The sequence below is a fragment of the Adiantum capillus-veneris genome, chromosome 6 (genome assembly GCF_014529385.1).
Source record: "Adiantum capillus-veneris isolate H3 chromosome 6, ASM1452938v2, whole genome shotgun sequence".
Classification (NCBI taxonomy): Eukaryota; Viridiplantae; Streptophyta; class Polypodiopsida; order Polypodiales; family Pteridaceae; genus Adiantum; species Adiantum capillus-veneris.
The window spans coordinates 87,788,709-87,809,048 of record NC_140936.1 but is presented as its reverse complement, the minus strand read 5'-3'; the positions used below and the strand labels follow the sequence as shown (position 1 = coordinate 87,809,048).

Here is a 20,340-nt window from a genome sequence, read left to right as displayed (position 1 = left end):
TCGATGAGCATAGCTCACAAGATGATGATGATGATGAGAGCGGAGGAAGCTCTTAGACTTTAGTGTCTCTCCTATCTTTTTTGACCCTACTTCCACTTTTTGCACGATTGAGGCTTAAAAGGCCTATTTTTTTTTTGTATCATCTCGATTATCAAATCTCAACTTAGCTTTTTGATTTATGACATATGTAATGCGAACGCAGTTCATGCCCATTGTGTCTCATTGTCTTGATTCTCAACTCTTGAGTGTCGGCACTTGGCACTTGCAAGTTGCATTCTTGTCCAATGTGATAATCAATTGTCTATTTGTTCTAAGTGTAAAATCTAGGGTTAAGAATTGCGTGTTTTTATTTTTGAACGTACGTAACCATGTCGCACGACATAAAATTTTATAGTTCGATGAGTACCGTACGTCTTCGTACGTGGACAAAACGTACGTGACCGTACGAGACGACCCTGTTTCTCGGGGATGATCTTACCCTCTCACAGATCGCTCATATACAGGAGGTAATGCCAGAGATTTGTTAGATGCAGCGGAATGATTGTTTGCGCTTTACTCAAGATGAGTGCTCCGAACTGTGCTCAAGGTTCCTTTTGTTCTTATGGAAGGGAGAGCCTTCCGTTCTTAATGAGAGAATGCTATGATTACAAACAAAATGAATGGACACTGTGCGTGCAAGTGAATGAGACTGAGAGATAGAGAGAAGAGAGATACGACACCAGAGACGTTGTAAAACCCTCCTCCGAAGGCCCCACTCTCATCGGCGAGAGTGGTCTACTTTTGATTGCACAAAGTGGTACAATGACGATGCAATGGACTGATGCAACCTGGGACTATGTCGGTGACGACGATGGGGATGACGACGACGACTTTAGGGCTGAAATCTGCGGTCCTTCTACTGCTATCCAAAAACGCTATGGGCTGAAAATCTGGGACTGTTTTCGGTGGCTGAAAATGACTGTTTTGACTGCGTTTTTGAGGGCTGAAAATGGTGATCTTTTGCAATGTCTGGGGGCTGAACCTGCTGTTGTCTTCAAGGCTGAAAACGCTGCTGCAAATTCTCCGTCGAAGGCTGAAAATGAAAACGCTGGCAGATTGGGGAATCGTTAGCAAAAACGCTAATGCTGATGTCTGATCTGGGTAGCGCTAGCAAAACGCTAGGCAACTGGGAAGTGCTGGCGATGGTAGTAATGCTGAAAACGCCAGAGCTCTCGGACTGCTGATGAAGACCAAAAACGCTAGGTACTTGTGGGTGCTGAAGGTTCTTGATGGTTCTTGCTGAGAAGGTTTGAGCGGGGAGCTCCTGCTGCCTCTTCTGCCAGAAAGTGCTAACTTGGGTTTGCTTATATATTTTCTTAGCAAAATTTCCCTACCTACTTTTGTTGGAAAGTCACTTAAATTAATAAGTGAAAAATGCCAAAAATAGGTAAAATAGGCTAAATGCACTGGAAAACTCCCCTGACTGAATCTGATGGATTCTGAAGGGAATACTGATGATCATGCTGTGTGCAACCAGAGGATATGCATCTACACTAAGTGACTGGGCATGCACGGTCTGCGAACAGACTCACAAAAGTGCCAGATCACCTCTAAATCTAGACTGACTGGACTGACTGAACCCTGATCATGTTGTAGCTTGTCCACGGACACATAAGGGTTGAATGTGTCACGTGACAAGATTAGAGAGGCAAGGGAAAAAGGTAAGATTTCTTTTTACCGAGATGGAAGAGTGGTGATATTGGAGCCACGCTCCACAGGACGATGTGAGACCTATGGGACCACAATCAAAGTTGCTACCTGGAATTGTAATGGATCTATGCATCTTGATGCGGGTGCTTTTGAGGAAAGTTTTAGTGGGAGAGACATCATCTTCTACGCTCAGACACATCGAGCCCCTGGGCAGTCTATGCCTCACATTAGTGGATACAGATGGGAGACAGCCTGTAGACAGGAGACACGATCAGAGCACAGAGGGCGGGGCTCAGGAGGAGTGGCAGTGTTATTCAGGGAGGAGTTGCAGCCATTGATACATATAGCTCGTAGGGATGAGCAAGCTAGGTACATATGGGTGAGACTGAGAGCAAAGACAGACAAATATCTTTACATTGCTATTTGCTACTTTCCCCCGAGTACGTCAGTGTATGCACCACCCAGAGGACAATCCCCCTTTTCTATTTTGGATAATGAAATCTGGGAGTTCTCTAGAGATGGTGACATCGAACTTCAATGCTAGGACTGTCCATCATCAGACAGTTTTTTATAATACTTCAGAGGAGATGCTGAGAGAGATGGATGTTGCAGAGACGGGCCTATCTAGACTATCACAAGATGGGGAACATACTGAGTATGGACGACACTTGATAGACATGGGGACTGCACATGGATTGGTCATCTTGAATGGCCTACAAAGATTTCCCGATGTGGGGGGTTTTACATGCTTTCCACACAGAGATGAGCCAGCACAGTGGATTATGTCATGGCACAGCCGAGTCTCATCTCTAGTATCTAGGATCTCACGGTTGGACCCAGACCCGCTGGTGTGGCAGTGGATCATGCTCTTGTGTCGCTGACAATCTCTTTCCAGTTTAGTGTAGCACACAGGCCACAGGCAGCAGCCCCTACTCGCTACACCTTCATGCAGGAGACGGACTGTGTATACATAGATGGGATCTACACATGCGTAGAGAAGAGCCAGGGCGGCCTCTAGAGGATCTTACTACTATATTGACACAGACATTACATGATGCAGCAGTAGAGGCATACCCACACACCCAGCCTGAGCAAAGACGCCGTTCTGGGAGCGTGCCCCAGAACAACTGGTATGATGAGGAATGCTGCGAGACTAGAGCTAGACTTCAGAGGGAGGTGCTTTTGAGGGACGTCACTCACAGACAGTCACAGATTGACTTCTTGCACCTAGTGCGGCAAAAGAAGAGGGCATTTTTGGCTCGCCTAGAGCAGGATCTATACCAGCTATTCTTGATTCAGGACTCACATGAGGCATGGTGGCTCTTTCATGAGCACTCCCCCCCCTTGCCATTACCTCTACAGAGGCCTGGGGCCAGTACGCGTCATCTTGTACACAGTTCCTGGACAGCCACCCCTTCTCGACCCCCCGATCCATGCCCCCACACATGCTCTTTTTTCACCGTTGAGATGGTGAGGAAGGCCATTGACAGGATGAAGACTAGGGGAGCATATGATCATGATGGCTCAATGGCTGAGCACTTCATGCATGCCAGAGATCTACTTGCAGAGCTTCTAGCAGTTATGTTTAACCGTGCCATGTGTGAGGGCTTGCCTTATACTGGGAGCCTATCTACTATTGTACCTATCTTCAAGTCAAGAGACCCTATGGAGCCTAGGAATTATCGCACTATCATGATCGGACACACATTGGCACGCTTGTACGCATCCATTCTTGAGCAGCAGCTGAGCAGATGGGCAGAGAGAGAGAGGATACGTGCAGCCGGCCAAGGAGGGTTCAGGAGAGGTTTTTCTACTCTTGACCATATCTTGACACTCAGAGCCATCATTGAGGAGGGCATATCACATGGGAGACGGATCTATTGTAGCTTTGTGGACTTCTGCAAAGCATTTGACACAGTACCCACAACTATATTGATGCGCAGATTACAGGAGATGGGAGTACCCAAAGAGCTCATTTGGAGGGTCATGGCATTATACATGTTGTTTGCTTGCAGGAAGTTCAAAGTGCATACTTCTAACAATTTATTACCTGAAGTGGTGCTTCACCTACGACCAGGGAGGCGCATTATGAAGTGGGTGCTAGAATTACAAGAGTTCGATTTTGAGTTTAAAATTGATCACACTTGCAAGTCACATCTCACAGACGTGGTGACCTCAGAGGGCCTATCTACAACAATTCACTCCACTATTTGGGTGAAGCACGGTTGCTCGCTCTCTCCTACTCTATTTGGTATGTATGTGGATGAGGTTTCTGGCTACATTGAGAGAGATGGTGATAGAGGTGCGCAGCTGGCAGGGACATGGATTCCACTATTGTGATATGCTGATGATATTGTGTTGATCTCCGACTCTCTGGAGTGGATGCAACGTCACTTGGATGCTTTGCATAGGTTTGCCCATGAAAGTGGTTTGTCTGTCAACCTTGGTAAAACCAAGGTCATGGTATTTAATACCACTCCACAGTGGATCAGGAGGTCAGCGCCCGCATTCACATACGGCCAGGAGACAATGGAGTATACAGATGCTTACACTTACCTTTAGCATTGGGTAGATTGGAGAGGATGTGTTAACATGTTCAATTTTAGGAGCCTCGGACGAAGCTCTGGCTCTTTGACACTTTGGTGGCTTCTGCATTGCACTATGGAGCTGAGATTTGGGGACCTTCATTGGACCATCACGGGAGGACAGGTCGCACTGATGGATAGGGGGACATGGAGAAGCCACTAGTCTCTATGATCTCGCGGCTCATTAGAGCCAAGGCTTCAGTACCACGTGCCATTATCCGGGCAGAGCTAGTTGCCCCCCACTAGTGGTGGAGGCGCTCACCAGATCTGTCTCCTTCATACACCGCATGTGGGAACTTCCCAGAGACAGATATGCTCGCCTTGCACTTGAGTCCTCTCGACAGTTAGCCATGCAGGGAGATACAGCATGCTGGTATAGGGAGATGACATCATGGTTTCACGCGCATGGGTTCGGCATAGACAGATTGCCCCCCTTCCAGTACTCACTGGATGCACCCTCTCTGACTCTTACACAGTCCGAGGTCACCAGGCTCATCCGCCAGGACCTGACTCAACTAGACACCAGGAGGACATGGATACAGCTAGCATAGGAGTTGGGCACGAAGATGGCTTGCTAACATGAGCATCTTCTCCAGCTTACGGAGGACGGTTTTGAAGAGGCCCAGATACATGGACACCCACTTGTCTCATGGGATACGATGTGCTATTGGCCAGATATGCACATCTTCACACCAGCTGCGGATCGAGATTGGGAGATACAGTGGAGTACCGACAGAGGCCAGGACATGCCTCCTGTGTGACATGGAACCTGAGACAGAGTTGCACTACAGATGCCACTGCCCCGTCTACTACGAGATACATGGCCGCTTCCACTGCCTGTTCAGAGAGGGCTTCGGACCACTCTCCAGAGTCATGCAATACGAGGATCAGAGATGCTTGGGTCTTTTTTCTCGATCTGCCCAGAGACAGAGAGAGCCTGATGAGGGGAGAGGCTAGCCAGTCTCAGAGACAGATCGGGGACTTCTCTAGAGCAGACACTTGACACCCGGAGGAGCTACTACCACAGGAGAGCTCATCGCCTTACACCAGAGGCACACTGATCCACCAAGCGACCCAGCTAGGGAGATCCAGACGCCCACGACTGCGGAGGACTACACAGCATCGACGGAGGCTGCATCAGAGGATTCGGATCACTTTGGCCCGACATGCACGATGCCTCGTCAGGCTATTGACCATGGAGGAGATTGATGAGATCCGCCAACGACCGATGCTAGATCTTTTGTGATTTAGCTATCCCACCTAGCTGCTTAGCTCACATCTAGTAGTTTAGGATTCCATAGTATTTTATTTTGTCATTTTTGTTACTCTGACTTTGTATCAAATCCACCACATTGTAACTTTCTGGTCTCATAGGTCACTTTGGCCTTCTTAAAGATGTGAATATAACATTTCATTTCATCATATCTCTCTCTCTCTCTCTCTCTCTCTCTCTCTCTCTCTCTCTCTTTTGGAAAAAGTCAGGGCTGTATATTACTGAGTACAATATAATCCCCAACGGATGCCAAAATAGCCTATCACGTGGGGTGTACAAGCTGAATGTAAGGAGGAGAGCCACTATAGTGACAACTCGACTAGAACAATCTCATGGTGGTCGGTGTGACGAGTGGAGGAGAAACCACCGAGGAGGGGCATAATGCCACGTAATCTGGCCACCTGTAAGTGTGAAGAAGAGTGGGGATCGTGCCCAACGTCGAAGGAAGGCAAATCGGCGAGCCTCGGCTGCTCGAGATGTACCTGAGGAAGAATCCCACTACCAAATCAGGGTGTGAATGATGTCCAGCCAAATGGCAGTGAGGGTATCCTGAAGGAGCTGTGGAGCCGCACTTAGAATGTGGAGACAACGAGCTCTCCAAACATTCCATAGTGTAATACTAGTGATGACTGAAGAAACTTCATCACGTGTCTGAGAATCCCCCTGCCAAGCAATCTATGGTAGCATAGCCAAAGTCCCTCGCCGATAACCAGCCGAGGTGAGCATAAAGGCTGGATCTATGTCTGAGCCCTCGTAGAAAAGATGGGGGCCAAGCATCGGCATCAACCATGAGACAGATCCCCAAGTAAGAAATCCATGCTGAACACCTGCTGTGCTAAGTAGAAAGCAAACTGCAAGCCACACTACATGGGAAGCTGAGCATGACCAAAGATAGTGTGCAAGTGACTCAAGGAGTCGCAAGGGACAGCGAGTACATAACGGATCATGACCCATAGTAGCCAGCCAAGTCCCAACAGGAAGTCCCGCATGTGCAATCATCCACATGAAAAAAGAAATACGACAAGCCGCATGTAAATCCCAGATGGCGGACCAAAACTGCTGCAGATAGGCATGGGAGAGGCCTGAATGTAACCAGAAACGCATACGAGTGGGCTGCTCTGGCTGCTGTCTCATCAATGCTAACCGTCCAATCCTGACAGTGTACTCAAAGAAGGATACAGGTGCACCAGTGGGGTCAGAGTGAGGCCAATGCCACTCGCCTGGGTCCCACTAAAGCTGAGATAGGGCACGACCCTCCCACACCCAAAGCCTCCAAAGTGCAGCATCAGCGGAAGGGAAACGGGGGTCAACACAACGACGCTTCCCGCGGGAGCCAACTACTCTGATGGCCTCCCATCGAGCTCCGGGAAGGGCAAGGTGCGGAGAGGTGGCATCATATGTCAATCTAGCATGAATCCCCCTGAGACTGGTCAGTATCAACTGTGAATAGCATGGTGTCTAAACGAGCTAATAAGAGAGTGCTCTGAGCAAAGAGGCCTTCCCAGCCACAATGGGGAGGCATCTTAACCGTGCCTCTCATGACTGCATCCCATTGTGAAGGAACGGCGGAATCAATCTCAAGCAGTCTGTCTGTCATCCCGCGACCAATGTCATAATGTTCTGCCACAAAATCAGCATCCAGCATACGCGTCTCATGAAACAACCGCATAGAGGCAGTAGGGCCAGTGTCCCAGGCAACCCAATCAATGTGAGTCCTCTCTCCAAGCTGACGGTTGCGCTCAATCTCCTCACGACATGAGGGAGGTGAGCGTATGATAGCCAGTCGCATGGAAACCCAAATCTGAAGGAGCAATAGGATGAAGGGTGAGAGGGAGGCGGTGGACAAGGGGGCATCAGTAAAGAGAAAACGATACCCTGTCTGCCAAGTATGACCATCTCTAGTGCCGAGTCGTGGAGTCACTGCGCAAAGAGCGGCCTAAAGAAGCATCTTCCAAGGTTCTTGTCCGGGAAAAAAGCCCACGAACAATAAGCTTGGTAAGAAGGGCGCGGCTCTGTAACTCTGGATCAATAATGCCAAGGCCTCCCTCTGACCTAGGACGAATAATCGTGGACCAGTGAACTCGAGCAGGGGTATCAGTAGTCCCATCTGTGCCACTCCATAAAAAGTTCCGCACTAAGCGGCGGAGCGGAGCTATCACACCAGAATGTAACATCCAACAAGAAGCCGTATACCATACTATAGCCAGAATGACCTGGTTGGCGACCAATGCACGGCCAGCCAACGACAGATGACGTGAAGACCAATGGCATAGCTTCCTGCGAATAGACTGTAGTACGGGTGCAAACTGATGCTGTGAGGTAACATCGAATCCAACCTGAAAGCCCAGATATTTGCATGTTTGACCCGGTCGCAGCCATGTGAAACCATCAGCTACCCCCCAAGTAGGTATGTCATCACTGCCAACCAGTAACCCATAGGATTTATGCCAGTTAATGCGTGCGCCACTGGCAATGCAAAAAACCTCTAGGGCCTCCCGCATGGCATCAAGAGCAGCTAGCAAATAGCGCAACATGAGCATAGTGTCATCAGCAAACTCCTGATCGATAAGGTATGGAGCTGTAGGTACTGGCATGGTCAAGCCACAAAATGCATGACTCTGAGCACGAAGAAAGTCGGACATAGTCTCTCCTACAAACAGATACAGATATGCTGCTAGAGGACATCCCTGACGGACAGATCGAGAAAGCTCAAAACTGCGACTGACACGGCCACCAATAGTAATAGCACTGTTGGCAGTCCTGAAGAGAGCGGAAATGCCTGAGATCCATCTCGAAGGGAAACCCATCCTGGCTAAAGTTCCTTCAAGAAAGTCCCACTCAACACGATTGTATGCTTTCTCAAAGTCAAGGATGAAAAAAGCGAGAGGCTCAGAAGATGATCTGGCCCACTCTACTGCCTCATAAAAAGTGAAGATATTATCCAGGATGCATCGATCCATGACAAAGCCTGTCTGGGAAGTATGAATAATATCTGGTAAGAACGGCCGCAAGCGATGGCTGATCATTAATGCTAATATCTTATAGACCGAAGGGAGTAGGGTAATAGGTCTCCACTGTCGGAGCTGAGTGGTGTCACCCCCCTTCGGAATAAGAGATATGAGACCTGAACAAAGATCCGGATGCATATATCCTGATGCAAAGATGTCCTGACAACTGCGAAGCAGTGGTATATGCAATACATCCCAATATGTCAAAAAGAAAGCTCTAGCGAGGCCATCCTCTCCTGGACAGGAGGATGGATCAAGACTCTCCATAGCACCATGGAGCTCTACAAGTGTGAAGGGTGCCAACAAGACCTCTGCCCTAGTGTCTGTACAACGGTGTCGCATGTGATGCCAGATCTGCTCACGGGCAAGTAAAACCTCAGTAGTGCATACATTAGCAGTGAACAATGTCTCAAAATAATTTGCAGACATATCAAGTATAACATCAAGATGCATATGTAGTGTCCCCTGAGCATCGCACAAAGTCCGAAGGGTGGTGCCAGGAGGGCGCTCTTTATGCGCAGCGAAGAAGTCTTTATTCATTCGATCAGCTTTAGCTATCCAATGAGATACTGAAGCATGATGAGTGAACTCAGACCTAGCATCCTGTATGCGACGAATCTCCTCTGTGAGCTCAATCTGTCTAGCAGCGAGGTATGCATCCTGAGGACACTCCTCAAGCAAGCCCTGAGTGGAACCAAGAGGGATGCGAAGATCAGACTCCCGTACTCTCAACTGACGATGAATAATAGCGGTCTGATCACGGCAGTAAATACTAGACTGAGTAATGCAATGAGCAAGAAACTCTACAGGGGGTCCACAATAAGAAGCATCCGTGGACCATAAGTCACGAATCTGCTGCTGGAATACTGGGGAGGTGAGAACACTGTCAGGGATGCGGCAGCCTCGTCTCTGTGCAAAGGATCTAGTGAAGGAGATAAACAATGAGATGGGTAAATGATCTGAGAGGCTGGTCCCTCTCCATATAGTAGTGAATCTGCCTAGAGCTGCTGCCCAAGGGCCAATGTAAAAACGATCAAGTCGCTCTAATAATCTCCCCTGCTGTCTCTGAAACCCCCAAGAGTAATGAAGTGTAGCAGGGTGGTGACCAAAAGAGGGTATGTGCCAGGCGTCAACACCTTGAATAGCTAGAAGAAATCGATCCCAAGCTGGCTGCTCATCAAGAGAGATGGATGATAGAACTGGAGGTGTGATGGCTCGCCAATCAGAGTCGCTCTCAACGTTGTTGAAGTCACCTCCAACAACCCAAGAGTCTACAGCAGGTAGAACAGCAGCCAAAGAGGACCAAAATGTAGCCCTCTCCCGAGGAGTAGTGGGTGCATAGACTGACATAAAACCAATGATAGATTCCCGAATCCAAATAGAAACATAAACTGCTCTGCCAGCGACAAGGGTGCCATGCTGCTGAACTGAGGCCAAGTAACGTGGTCCCACCGAGATGCATACACCGCAACTCTGTCCATGAAGGCCCAGAGCAGGCTCCCAAAAAGTGCGGGCGCCCGAGGGCATGAGATTGCCAAAGGGAGTGGCAATCTTATGCTCCTGTACTAGCAATATATCCACAGTGCCCACTACATGAGCGTGTAAATCTCTGCGAAGTAAAAGCTTACGGGAACCTTTTACCCGAGAAGTCTGTAAACCATTAGCATTCCAAGAAACTACATGTAAATCCATAGACTGCATAAAAGAGTTTGAATAGCATCTGACTAACTACGCATCTTCTTGGAGGCAGCTGGGCCATCCAAGGGGTGAGCTTCAGGCGGTAGGAAAGCTACCCGCAAGCCCTCTCTAAGATATGGTGTCTCATTGCACCAACTGCGTACCTCAGCTTGTTTACATTGCATTACCGATGCTGCAGCTTTGACACCCCAAATGCGCATAGACATAGGAAGCACTACATCTGAGGATACATGAATGACCATAGGCAATGAATAGCAAGCATAAACATCACTCCACTCCATAGCACCAATACATGAAGGGTAGTGAGGAGACAAAACATCAGGAGCGGAAGTAGACAACCATAAATAAAGCTGAGCCATAGTCTGTGCGTGCACAAAATGTAGAACCTGATCCTCGGACCATTCCTGAGCAGCGTGGAATGGAAGGAAAAAGGAATGCGTAGGCTGAGAGCGACTGCCTATTAAAGAGGGAACACAACCTGTCTTGTGATGCATAAGATAGATCTGCACCCGCAATGGCCCTTCTCAGTCATCGCACACCTCAGCCCGATGAGTGCCCCAGGAAAGCGGGCAAGAGCTGAGAAAACTGCGTGAGACGTAGGTATGAGCTGCAGAGGGAGGGGGAGAACCAAAAGGCGGAGGGGGGAGAGTAAGGGCGAGAGGAAGAGGAGGAGAAGGGAGAGATAGTAGCGGTGAATGATCCATCTGCATGGGAACAGGGACCTCGGGAAGAGGGGAAGGAGCGGGCCGGGGGACTGCAGGTGAAGGAGGAGCTGGTAGCAGAGGCAAGTGATCCTGTCGCGAAGAAGAAGAATGGCGAGGAGATGCAGGGGGTAAGGGTGTGGTGGAAACTTGAGAGGGAGCAAGAGAGGTAACATTGGGAGCTGGCTACGTTGTTGGTTGCTGACGAGGACGGAAGGAATGATTACGACCCACTGTCTACCATGCTGCCTCAGTGGGAGCTGAAGCGGAGGGAGGAACATGGAGGACAGGAGCTGGAGGAGTGCCTGTAGGCTGTTGAGGTGCTTGAGTAGTAGATGGGAAAGAAGGAGGAACCGGCTGTTGACGCTGACCACGTGGCTGAGCATGACTGCCGCGGGCCGGCTGTTGTTGCCGCCGATGTCGTGGCAAGGTGGGGCAATCTCGCGCCAAGTGTCCCATCTCGTGACAGCGTAAGCACTGTCCTGGGCGGCCAGTGACTACCATACGGAGAGAGTAGTCTCGATCGCGCACAGCCACAGTAACTCTATCTGGTAATGAAGTATCCCCAAACACCAAGACCTGAATGCGAGGTGGGCCAGATGAGAAGATGCAGGATCCTGGAACTACCGTGCCAAAATGAGCAGCAATCATCTGGAGGAGATGTTCATCGATAAAATGGAGAGGCATATCCGGGAAGGAGAGCGTCAGAGGGAATCTGGGAATAAGGTGTCGACTGTCAAACTCCTCAGTGGAAAACTCGGGATACCACCTCGTCAAGTATATCATCCTACGATCAGAGAGTATTGGAGAGCGAGCCAGGAGAGCTGAGGCGGTGGCGGGATCTGAAAGACGTACCATGAATATGCCTCTGCCAAGGAGTGTAAGCTCCGAGAACCATCCCTGAGTAGTGCCCAATGCAGTTTGACACCAATCACGTATAGAAGATCGGGGTGGAGACTGTCCAATCATCCGGCCAACTAAGGCATGCTGAGCCAAGTGTTGTACTTTGGAGTCAATGCGTGTCAATAGGTCGCCAGTGCAATCCACGCGACAAGCAAGTGGTGATGGAGCGCCGTGAGGAGCACTCAAGACCGGCAAAGCCGCCATGAAGAATGGGCGAGACTGGCAAATGATAAAAGCAGGACCCAAAGTGAAGCTTGGACTCTCTCTCTCTCTCTCTCTCTCTCTCTCTCTCTCTCTCTCTCTCTCTCTCTCTCTCTCTCGCGCGCGCACGCGCTCGTGCACCACCACCGTCCCAGCCTCAGCCCGTTCACGCTACCCCAGTCTCAGCCCGTCCTCCCCTCTCTCAGCTTGCGCCACCATAGCCCGCGCTCTGTTTTTCTCAGTCCAACTGAAATTTAGCCTAGAATTTTTTAAACCTGCAAACTCACCTCTGTTGTGCCTTCCTCCATAACTAGAGAGAGAGGTCCCCATTTCCACACCCCCCAAGGGGGGGAGGGGGGGGCCTTTTTGAGGGAGGACACAACACCCCCCACTGTCTCAGCAACATGGCCCTGAAACCGAAAACTTTTGCTGAAACATTGGCCTCGAACCCCCCTCCTATTCCACCGGCTGGTAGATACAGTGGAGTACCGGCAGAGGCCAGGACATGCCCCTTGTGTGACATCGAGCCTAAGAAAGAGTCGCACTACACATGCCACTTCCCCGTCTACTACGAGATACGAGGCCGCTTCCATTGCCTGTTCAGAGAGGGCTTTGGACCATTCTCTAGAGTCATGCGGTACGAGGATCAGAGATGCCTGGGTTTGTTTTTGCTCGAGTTGCGCAGACATAGAGAGAGCCTGATGAGAGGAGAGGCTAGCCAGTCTCAAAGACAGATCACAAACTTCTTTAGAGCTGCCATTGGACACCCGGAGGAGTTACTACCACAGTAGAGCTCGTCGCCTCACACCAGAGGCACACTGATCGACCGAGCGACTAACTTGGGGAGATCCAGACGCCCACGACTGCGGAGGACTACACAGCATCGACGGAGGCTGCATCAGAGGATTCGGATCACTCTGGCTCGACATGCACGACGCCCGGTCAAACTAATGACCATGGAGGAGATTGATGAGACCCGCCAGCGACCGATGCTGGATCTCCTGTGATCTAGCTATCCCAGCTAGCTGTTTAGCTACTTAGTTCACTTCAGCAGTTTAGGATTCCATAGTATTTTATTTTGTCATTTCTGTCATTTTGTCATCTTGTTACTCTCACTTTGTATCAGATCCACCACATTGTAACTTTCTGGTCTCATAGGTCACTTCGGCCTTTTGAAGACGTATAACATTTCATTTCATTTCTCTCTCTCTCTCTCTCTCTCTCTCTCTCTCTCTCTCTCTCTCTCTCTCTCTATACATATGCTCTCTCTCTATACATATGTCATTGCACAGTGTACTATGAGATAGGGGGCCGTTTCCACTCCTTATTCACAGAGGGTTTTGGTCCTTTCTCTAGGGTCACGAGTTATGAGGATAGGAGATGTCTTGGGGTATATCTACTTGAGTTACACAGATATAGAGACACTTTACTGGGGAGAGATAGAGAGAGACAATCCCAGAGACAGATTACAGATTTCTTTTCACTAGTTATGGGACAGCCAGAGGAGCAGCCATCATTGCAGAATTTGGTCCACTCATTGGACCACTACCGGCACTCTCATCGACCGAGCATTGGCCATGATTGAGGAGAGGGGCTACACAGCATCGACAGAGACTACAGCAGAGGATTCGAGCCATACTCTCTCGACAATCAGAGTGCCAATGAGGATGGATTCTCGTAGTAGTATCTTTGTTCTAGTTCTTTTGTACCCAGACATGGTATTAGATTCACCATTTTCCAACAGATTGGTCTCATAGGTCATTTTGGCCTTTTGAAGACGTTAATATAACATTTCATTTCATTTCTCTCTCTCTCATCATATACTGTTCTTGTCATACTGAGACTCGTGCTCATTTTCTCTGTTTTGTCAGCGTACTAGGAAATTTTTCACGTAGTCTCTCAATGCATGAGAATGTTCTACCTCACGGAATTCTGGGAAACATTTGGCCATTTTCAGTGCTTCCTACTTGTCTTCGACCACTCATGGTCTTCCCAACGTAAATATGCTACTGGGGTCATATGGGAACGTCAAACATCGTTACTTTGTTCACGATCTCCTTGAGACAAACATCACAATTTATTGGTATGGGGGAGATCCCCTTGGATAGTTTGGAGCTCTTCTCTGGCTGTTTCGACAGTTCTTCTTAGGCATGCATCCACTGGATGCATAGATTGGTTTTTTATAAATTCTTCCCCCTTCTCTGTAGGTTTGTGTGCGTTATTGGTGTTTTGGGGTGGGTTAGACGAAGAATAGAAGGGGGGCAGAGGAGAAAGAGGAAGCCACAGAAGACGGACAGAGGGGGAGTGAGAGGGGGATGCAGGAGAAGGGTAAAAAAAGAAGGATACTACAATCTCAGAGGACAGCTTGAGGGACTACAGGGCTGCTCCGACCGCATGCGGGAGCGCCGCGAGGCTTTCCTTCGTCTCTGGCGCCCTGGGCCGTTTTACTCCATGGTCCAGGGGGTGCTCAGATGGCACTACTGTCCACCTGTGTGGCTTTTCCCTCCTCCCATCTCTTGATTTAGCCCTATTGTATATATGCTGTTTTTTCATTGGGAGAGTCTCCCCATCATGTTTGTTGTAGCCCTCTCCTGCAGAGGTGGATGTAGCCCTATGGGCAACTTTCATTAACTAATAGAAGGATCTTTTTCTCGGAAAAAAAAAAAAGAAGGATACTACAAAATTTATGAGCACACTTCAACAGAAATCACCAACTACCTTACCTTGCTTCCTCCTTCAAAAAGTGCTCCTGTGATTTAACAGCTTCTTCTTCTTTGCTCATGACCTGTTTTTTTAACTCGTTCTGCACGAAATAAAAACATTCAGTACAGTGTTTCTTTCACCAGCAGAACAATCGGGATTAAGAGAATTAGAGAGAGCATTTTTTTGAGACTACATTGAGAACATGGAGGGTGAACTTAATTAGCGGTAGCAACATAACCATAATACTTAATTAACTTGGCATAACCTACTTTTGCAAGAGAGAGAGTTTAGAGAACTTGACAATAGTTGAGGACCGGATTTATGTGGAGCCGGTCCCCCCTCCAATAGGCTTTTGTATAATAGATTCTCCCATCAACAGAGACTTGGTACAATACAATCTTTGTGTTCCTTGTGACCTAGGTGATGCAATGAAGATGGAAAGCTTCATGCAGCACGAGCATAACATAGGCTTTGTAAAAAGCATTAACCATCCCCGGCCTCAATCCCAAGGCCTCAAACACCTTCAAAGGTGGAGAGAGCTAGCAGGGAATGAGGGTAGGGGAAAGAAAGAAGACAAATTCAATGGAGAAAGAAATAGTTCCTCACTTATCATCACTCTTCTTGCTTAGCATACATAATAGCATAGTAATGAAGATGGAGAAGATGGTAAGCATAAGCATTGGAGCATGGCTCTTGGTTGGATTTGCACTCCATAGCCAAGAGTGTTGGTGCAGGCTCTCAACTTCTCTACAAGCTTGGAGAAGGAGATGGAGCTCTTGCACTTTGCACTTCACACAATGAGAGAGAGAGAGAGAGAGTGTATACCCTGCAAGCAAGCCCCTAGCTTCCTTGATCGACCCCCACTTCTAGCTCATGATGGAAGCTCATTGGACCCCTTCAAGCCTGGCCAATCACATGCAGAGTGCATATCAAGCAAGCATACTAGCCTTGGGACAAGTGTCCTCCTTTCCACTGTGAGAGAGAGGACTTGATAAATGCATACACAATTAATTAAATTAGCTAAATTATCATTGGACCCCTTGAGAGGCCAACCAATAGGCTTTAGGCACCTTATGAGGGTAACATGGCGAGGAATTTGACATGTGTCCCTGTTGCTTCATTAGGCAAGGCTTGACTTGTGTGAGGGTGTGTGTGTTCTCTCTTTAGCTCCTACAATGAGGGCTCGCCCCCCCTGTATAGGGATGTGCTTTGACTTTGTGGAACACCTCAAGCCCCTCAAGCACCTTAGTCATGGAGCACCTTAGCACTTTAGTCATTAAGCACCCCAAGCACCTTAGTCAGCAAACACGAGAAGTACCTCAAGCTTGGGCCGGGTTCCCACCTCAAGCACAGCCCTAGCTTGCCTAAGGTCAAAGAACTTTTAACACTACCCTTTGGAGTTCTTTAATGAATCTAACCCTAAGGTATTTAAGCTCCATTAGCTAGCCTTTCTCTTTGACAGACCATCTCTCATTTGGACCCCTTTACCATTGGGCCCGTGTTGAGATAGATCCGTAGGCACATGTCTATATCCTAACCCTCGTTCCCGTTTATTCTCCCACATTGAATGATCAGTTTAATATAAGAAAATCATTTGGGTTGGTTAGGTATTAGATTTTATGACATTACCTCTTTCTTGAAATCATAGTCGTCCTCGACTATGAGGTAGAAGAGATAAAGCCTTAGTCATTAGTAAATGTTTCTTAGCGGGCTGGAGGATCCCTTTTTACCCTACAACATCATTCCAAGATGGATGACTAATCCATTTGGTGCTTGGGAGACGTAGCTACCGCAAGCTTTTGTGCTCTTTAGTCCATTTCATTCTCCCAAGTAGAGTGACAAATTCTACTTGGTGTTTGAGAGACGTCGTCATCACAAACATGATTGTAAGCATGCATACTACTTAAATTTGTGCACAATAAAAAGAGAATTAGTCTTATAAGACAAAAACATTGATCATTTAAAAAAAACATGTACATTTGCTTACTCTAATGTAGCATTGTAAGCATTGACAAGGTTCATCCTATCCTTAATCTATATTTCTTGCATCCATCTAGCATCTTCAAAAGGATAATTTTTGAACTTACTAAGATATCGTCGGATAATCTTACCATGTCATAGTACCTTGTCTTCATGCCGAAGTGTCACAAATTGATGACGTGGCAGTGTCCACATATACGTACACACACTGCTCACGTGGCAACAGGTCCTAAAAAACGCGCCGACAGGCTGACGTAGCAGCCCAGAATTTGTGGTGCATTTCATGCTCATGACGTGGCAGTCCGTACACTGTATGGATCTGCGTAATTTATGCTGGCCAGCTTTTGGGGCTTGATGCTTTTGCAACAATTGCTTTTGAGTCTAAAGATTTTTGGGGCTCTGCGTTTGGGTATCCCTTATAGTTATAAATAAGAGGGCTAGGCTTCACTTCTCAGAGCATCTGGACGCAGAGTCTGAGAGTGAGCACCTGCCTACTCTCTTGTACTTTGAACACAGATTCATATAAAAAGAAATACCGAAAGGGGTGCCAGTCTTTGGGGCCAATACCTCTGGGCACGGAACTACGCCGGGCCGTGTCATCTTTGTGAACTGTTTTGAAGTGAATCTCTGTTGTGTCGCGGTAGAATCTTGGCTTGGGGTGTCCAAGTTTGTTACTATGGTATCAGAGCGCGGCCGATTTCTCTTCTACCAGGAAATCCGATCCTTTTCTCGCGGCACTTATGGATTCCAACAAGAAACAATCGACTTCTTTTGCATCTGCGAATGCGGGAGGAGATCACGAAGAAGATTCTCATGAGCAAACAGAGGAAGAGTACGGCCCACCTCGGCCTACTCTCTTTGAGATTGAAGACATGGAACGTCGACAATTGGTTGACGAGGCAACAAAGAAAATGATTAAAATTGGAAATTTTTGAAATTTTTGTCTCAGCAATCCATCGCAGGGGTGCACATCCAGTGGGGCAGAAAGCCACAAAACCACCCATAAAACCGGCAATCAAGAAACCTCCTTCTCCGAGGATGTTTACAAAGCAAGAATTACAAGAGGTGGTTCAGACACAAATCAGCCGGCTTTTGGATGCAAACAAAAAATCCAAAAAGAACGAGAAAAAGCACAAGAAAGGGATTGACTTCCTGGGTTAATGGGTCGTCAATCTTCTTTTGCATCGGCAAGAAAGCAAAAGAAGCGTGTATGATTTGAAGGACTACCAATTTCTTTCTTCTTCTTCTTCTTCTGACAATTCTTCTAGCTCTTCTGACTTGAGCGAAGAAGACAGAAAAGGCAAGAAACGAAGCAAAAAGCAAAGCTTCGGAAAGGGCAAGAAAAAGGCAAAGAAGCCTAAATTTCGCCGATTTCTGACAATTCTACAGAGGAGTCATCCTCAGACAGTCGGACTCCGATGATCACATGGTTTATGCAAAGAAGAAGCATTTCTACAGAGCCAACCAATATGACTTCCTCGAAGATAAAAGCAAGAAAGTAAAAGAATTCAAAGAAGGTGGACAGTCAATTAAGTTTCACTCTTTTTCTGGATTCCGAGATGCTCCGAGAGCTTTGGCCTTCATTCAACAGTTTGACATAGCTTTCTCTGGAGGACATTACTCAGAGCACTCCAAGATTAGGAGAGCTACATCTTTCTTCAAGGGAAATGCTCGAACATGGTGGTCCACTCTTTTTCTGAGGCAGGAAGCTCCAGTTAAATGGTTGAAATTCAAAAGACTCTTTATTTCTTCTTGGCTGACTCGGGAGTACGAACGAGATATACGAACCGCTTGGAATTATCTTTGGATGACCAAGGGAGATTCTCTGGACACTTATTGTGAGAGATTTTGGAACTCTTTTCTACCAACCTCTTCATTTAAGAAGGTCTCGTTTAAGGAACAGATTGAGCGGTTTTGCTACGGACTTCCTATAGATATCCGAGACTACTCCTTGGAACAAAAGTCTAACTCTATTCAAGAATTGATGGGTCATGCGAAATGGGGTTTTGCGATACATTCGGGAAACTTGACTTAGCCCACTAATGAGATCTTGACTCAGAGAACCCAACAGACTTCTAATAATCAAAGTAGAAAGAGAAAGAGTTCCCAAGAAAAGAAAGACAAGGAGACACGACCCCCGCTCACTCTTCGAGAGAGGGCTAGTTACATCAAAGAAGGGAAGTGTTTTGGATGCAAGGAACATGGGCACGTCTCCGCAAAGTGCCCTAAAAAGGCACAGCAAGAACAAAATGAAGACAGGCCAGAGAGTTCGAGAGCAGCTGAGGAACATGGAAGAAAAGGTAAGATGAAAGCAAGACTAATTCCAGATTGCAGGGGTACTGACCCAAGCACAATTGATGAAAGTATAGAACTTTGCCGAGCTTGGAGCAAAGTGAAAGATCAAGAAGCCCTGATTTTCTTTGATGGAGGAGAGAAGGCCAACTTCGTTTCACCTGAATTGGCAGCGCAGCTCGAGATTACACCCGATCGGATGGGACCACCAGCAAAGGCAGTTTAGCGGCACCCGGACGGGACATAGCCATTACATCTGTCGTTGGCAAGCTTCGGTTGCATTGTCAGGGGTATTTGGGGCACGAGGACTTTTACATAATTCCCTAGGAAGGTTGTGACGTCCTCCTTGGAGTCCCTTGGTACTATAAGAACAACGCAATGGTCGATTATCGGGCGAAGAAAGGGACATTGAAAAATGAAAAGGGCCGAAAAATTGTACTTGATGTGAAACTGAAGGGCGAGTCTGTCCCTTTTGTATCGGCTTCAGCTGTTTCCAAATCAATGAAATCCGGCCTGTTTCTTTACTCAATCTATTTGAAAGAGTTACATGATGAACACAAAATGAATATGTCTGACCTTGATAAAGAACGCCAAGATTTTCTCCACACTCATGCCGATTTCTTTTCTGAGGGCCTACCAAGCGAGTTGCCACCATCTTGTCCTGAGGATCATACCATTGATCTGATACCTGGAAGCACACCACCGAACCGGCCACCTTACCATCTGAGCCGAGCCCAGATGAAGAGATTATGAACCAAGTGAAAGACCTCTTGGAAAAGGGTCTTATCCAGCCGAGTACTTCACCCTACTGCTCTCCAGTGTTGTTGGTTTTAAAGAAAACTGGAGAATGTGCATTGATTATAGAGCTCTCAATAAAATCACCATCAAGAACAGATTTCCGATTCCAAGGATCGATGATATTCTTGACCGATTACGGATCCTCTTGTTTCAGTAGGATCGATTTGAAAAGCGGATATCATCAGATCCGAATCGCACCGGGAGATGTCTACAAGACAGCTTTTCGGACGAGCTTCGGTTTAAATGAATTTTTGGTGATGCCTTTTGGCCTTACCAATACTCTAGCGACTTTCAACTGAATGATAGATAGGATTTTTAGAGAGTACAGATCTTTTGTTGGCACTTTCTTTGATGACATTATAGTCTTCTCCAAGGATGAGGCAACACATAGACACCATCAGCTATAGGTCTTTCAAGCATTGCGAGATCACAAGTTAGCAGTCAATGCCAAGAAGAGTGAATTTCTCTTACCGGAGATACACTTTTTGGGACGCATCGTCTCAACAGCA

At 47.5% G+C, this 20,340-nt stretch overlaps 1 protein-coding gene across 1 annotated transcript in view; it reads right to left on the bottom strand.

Annotated features, from left to right (window-relative positions):
- Positions 1 to 20,340, bottom strand: part of LOC147455847 (coiled-coil domain-containing protein 39-like) — a 200,788-nt gene that overhangs the window by 61,542 nt on the left and 118,906 nt on the right. The window contains exon 6 of the mRNA XM_086514496.1: positions 14,782 to 14,861. Within this exon, the coding sequence (XP_086370622.1) occupies positions 14,782 to 14,861 (80 nt within the window). The remainder of the gene's footprint in view (positions 1 to 14,781; positions 14,862 to 20,340) is intronic.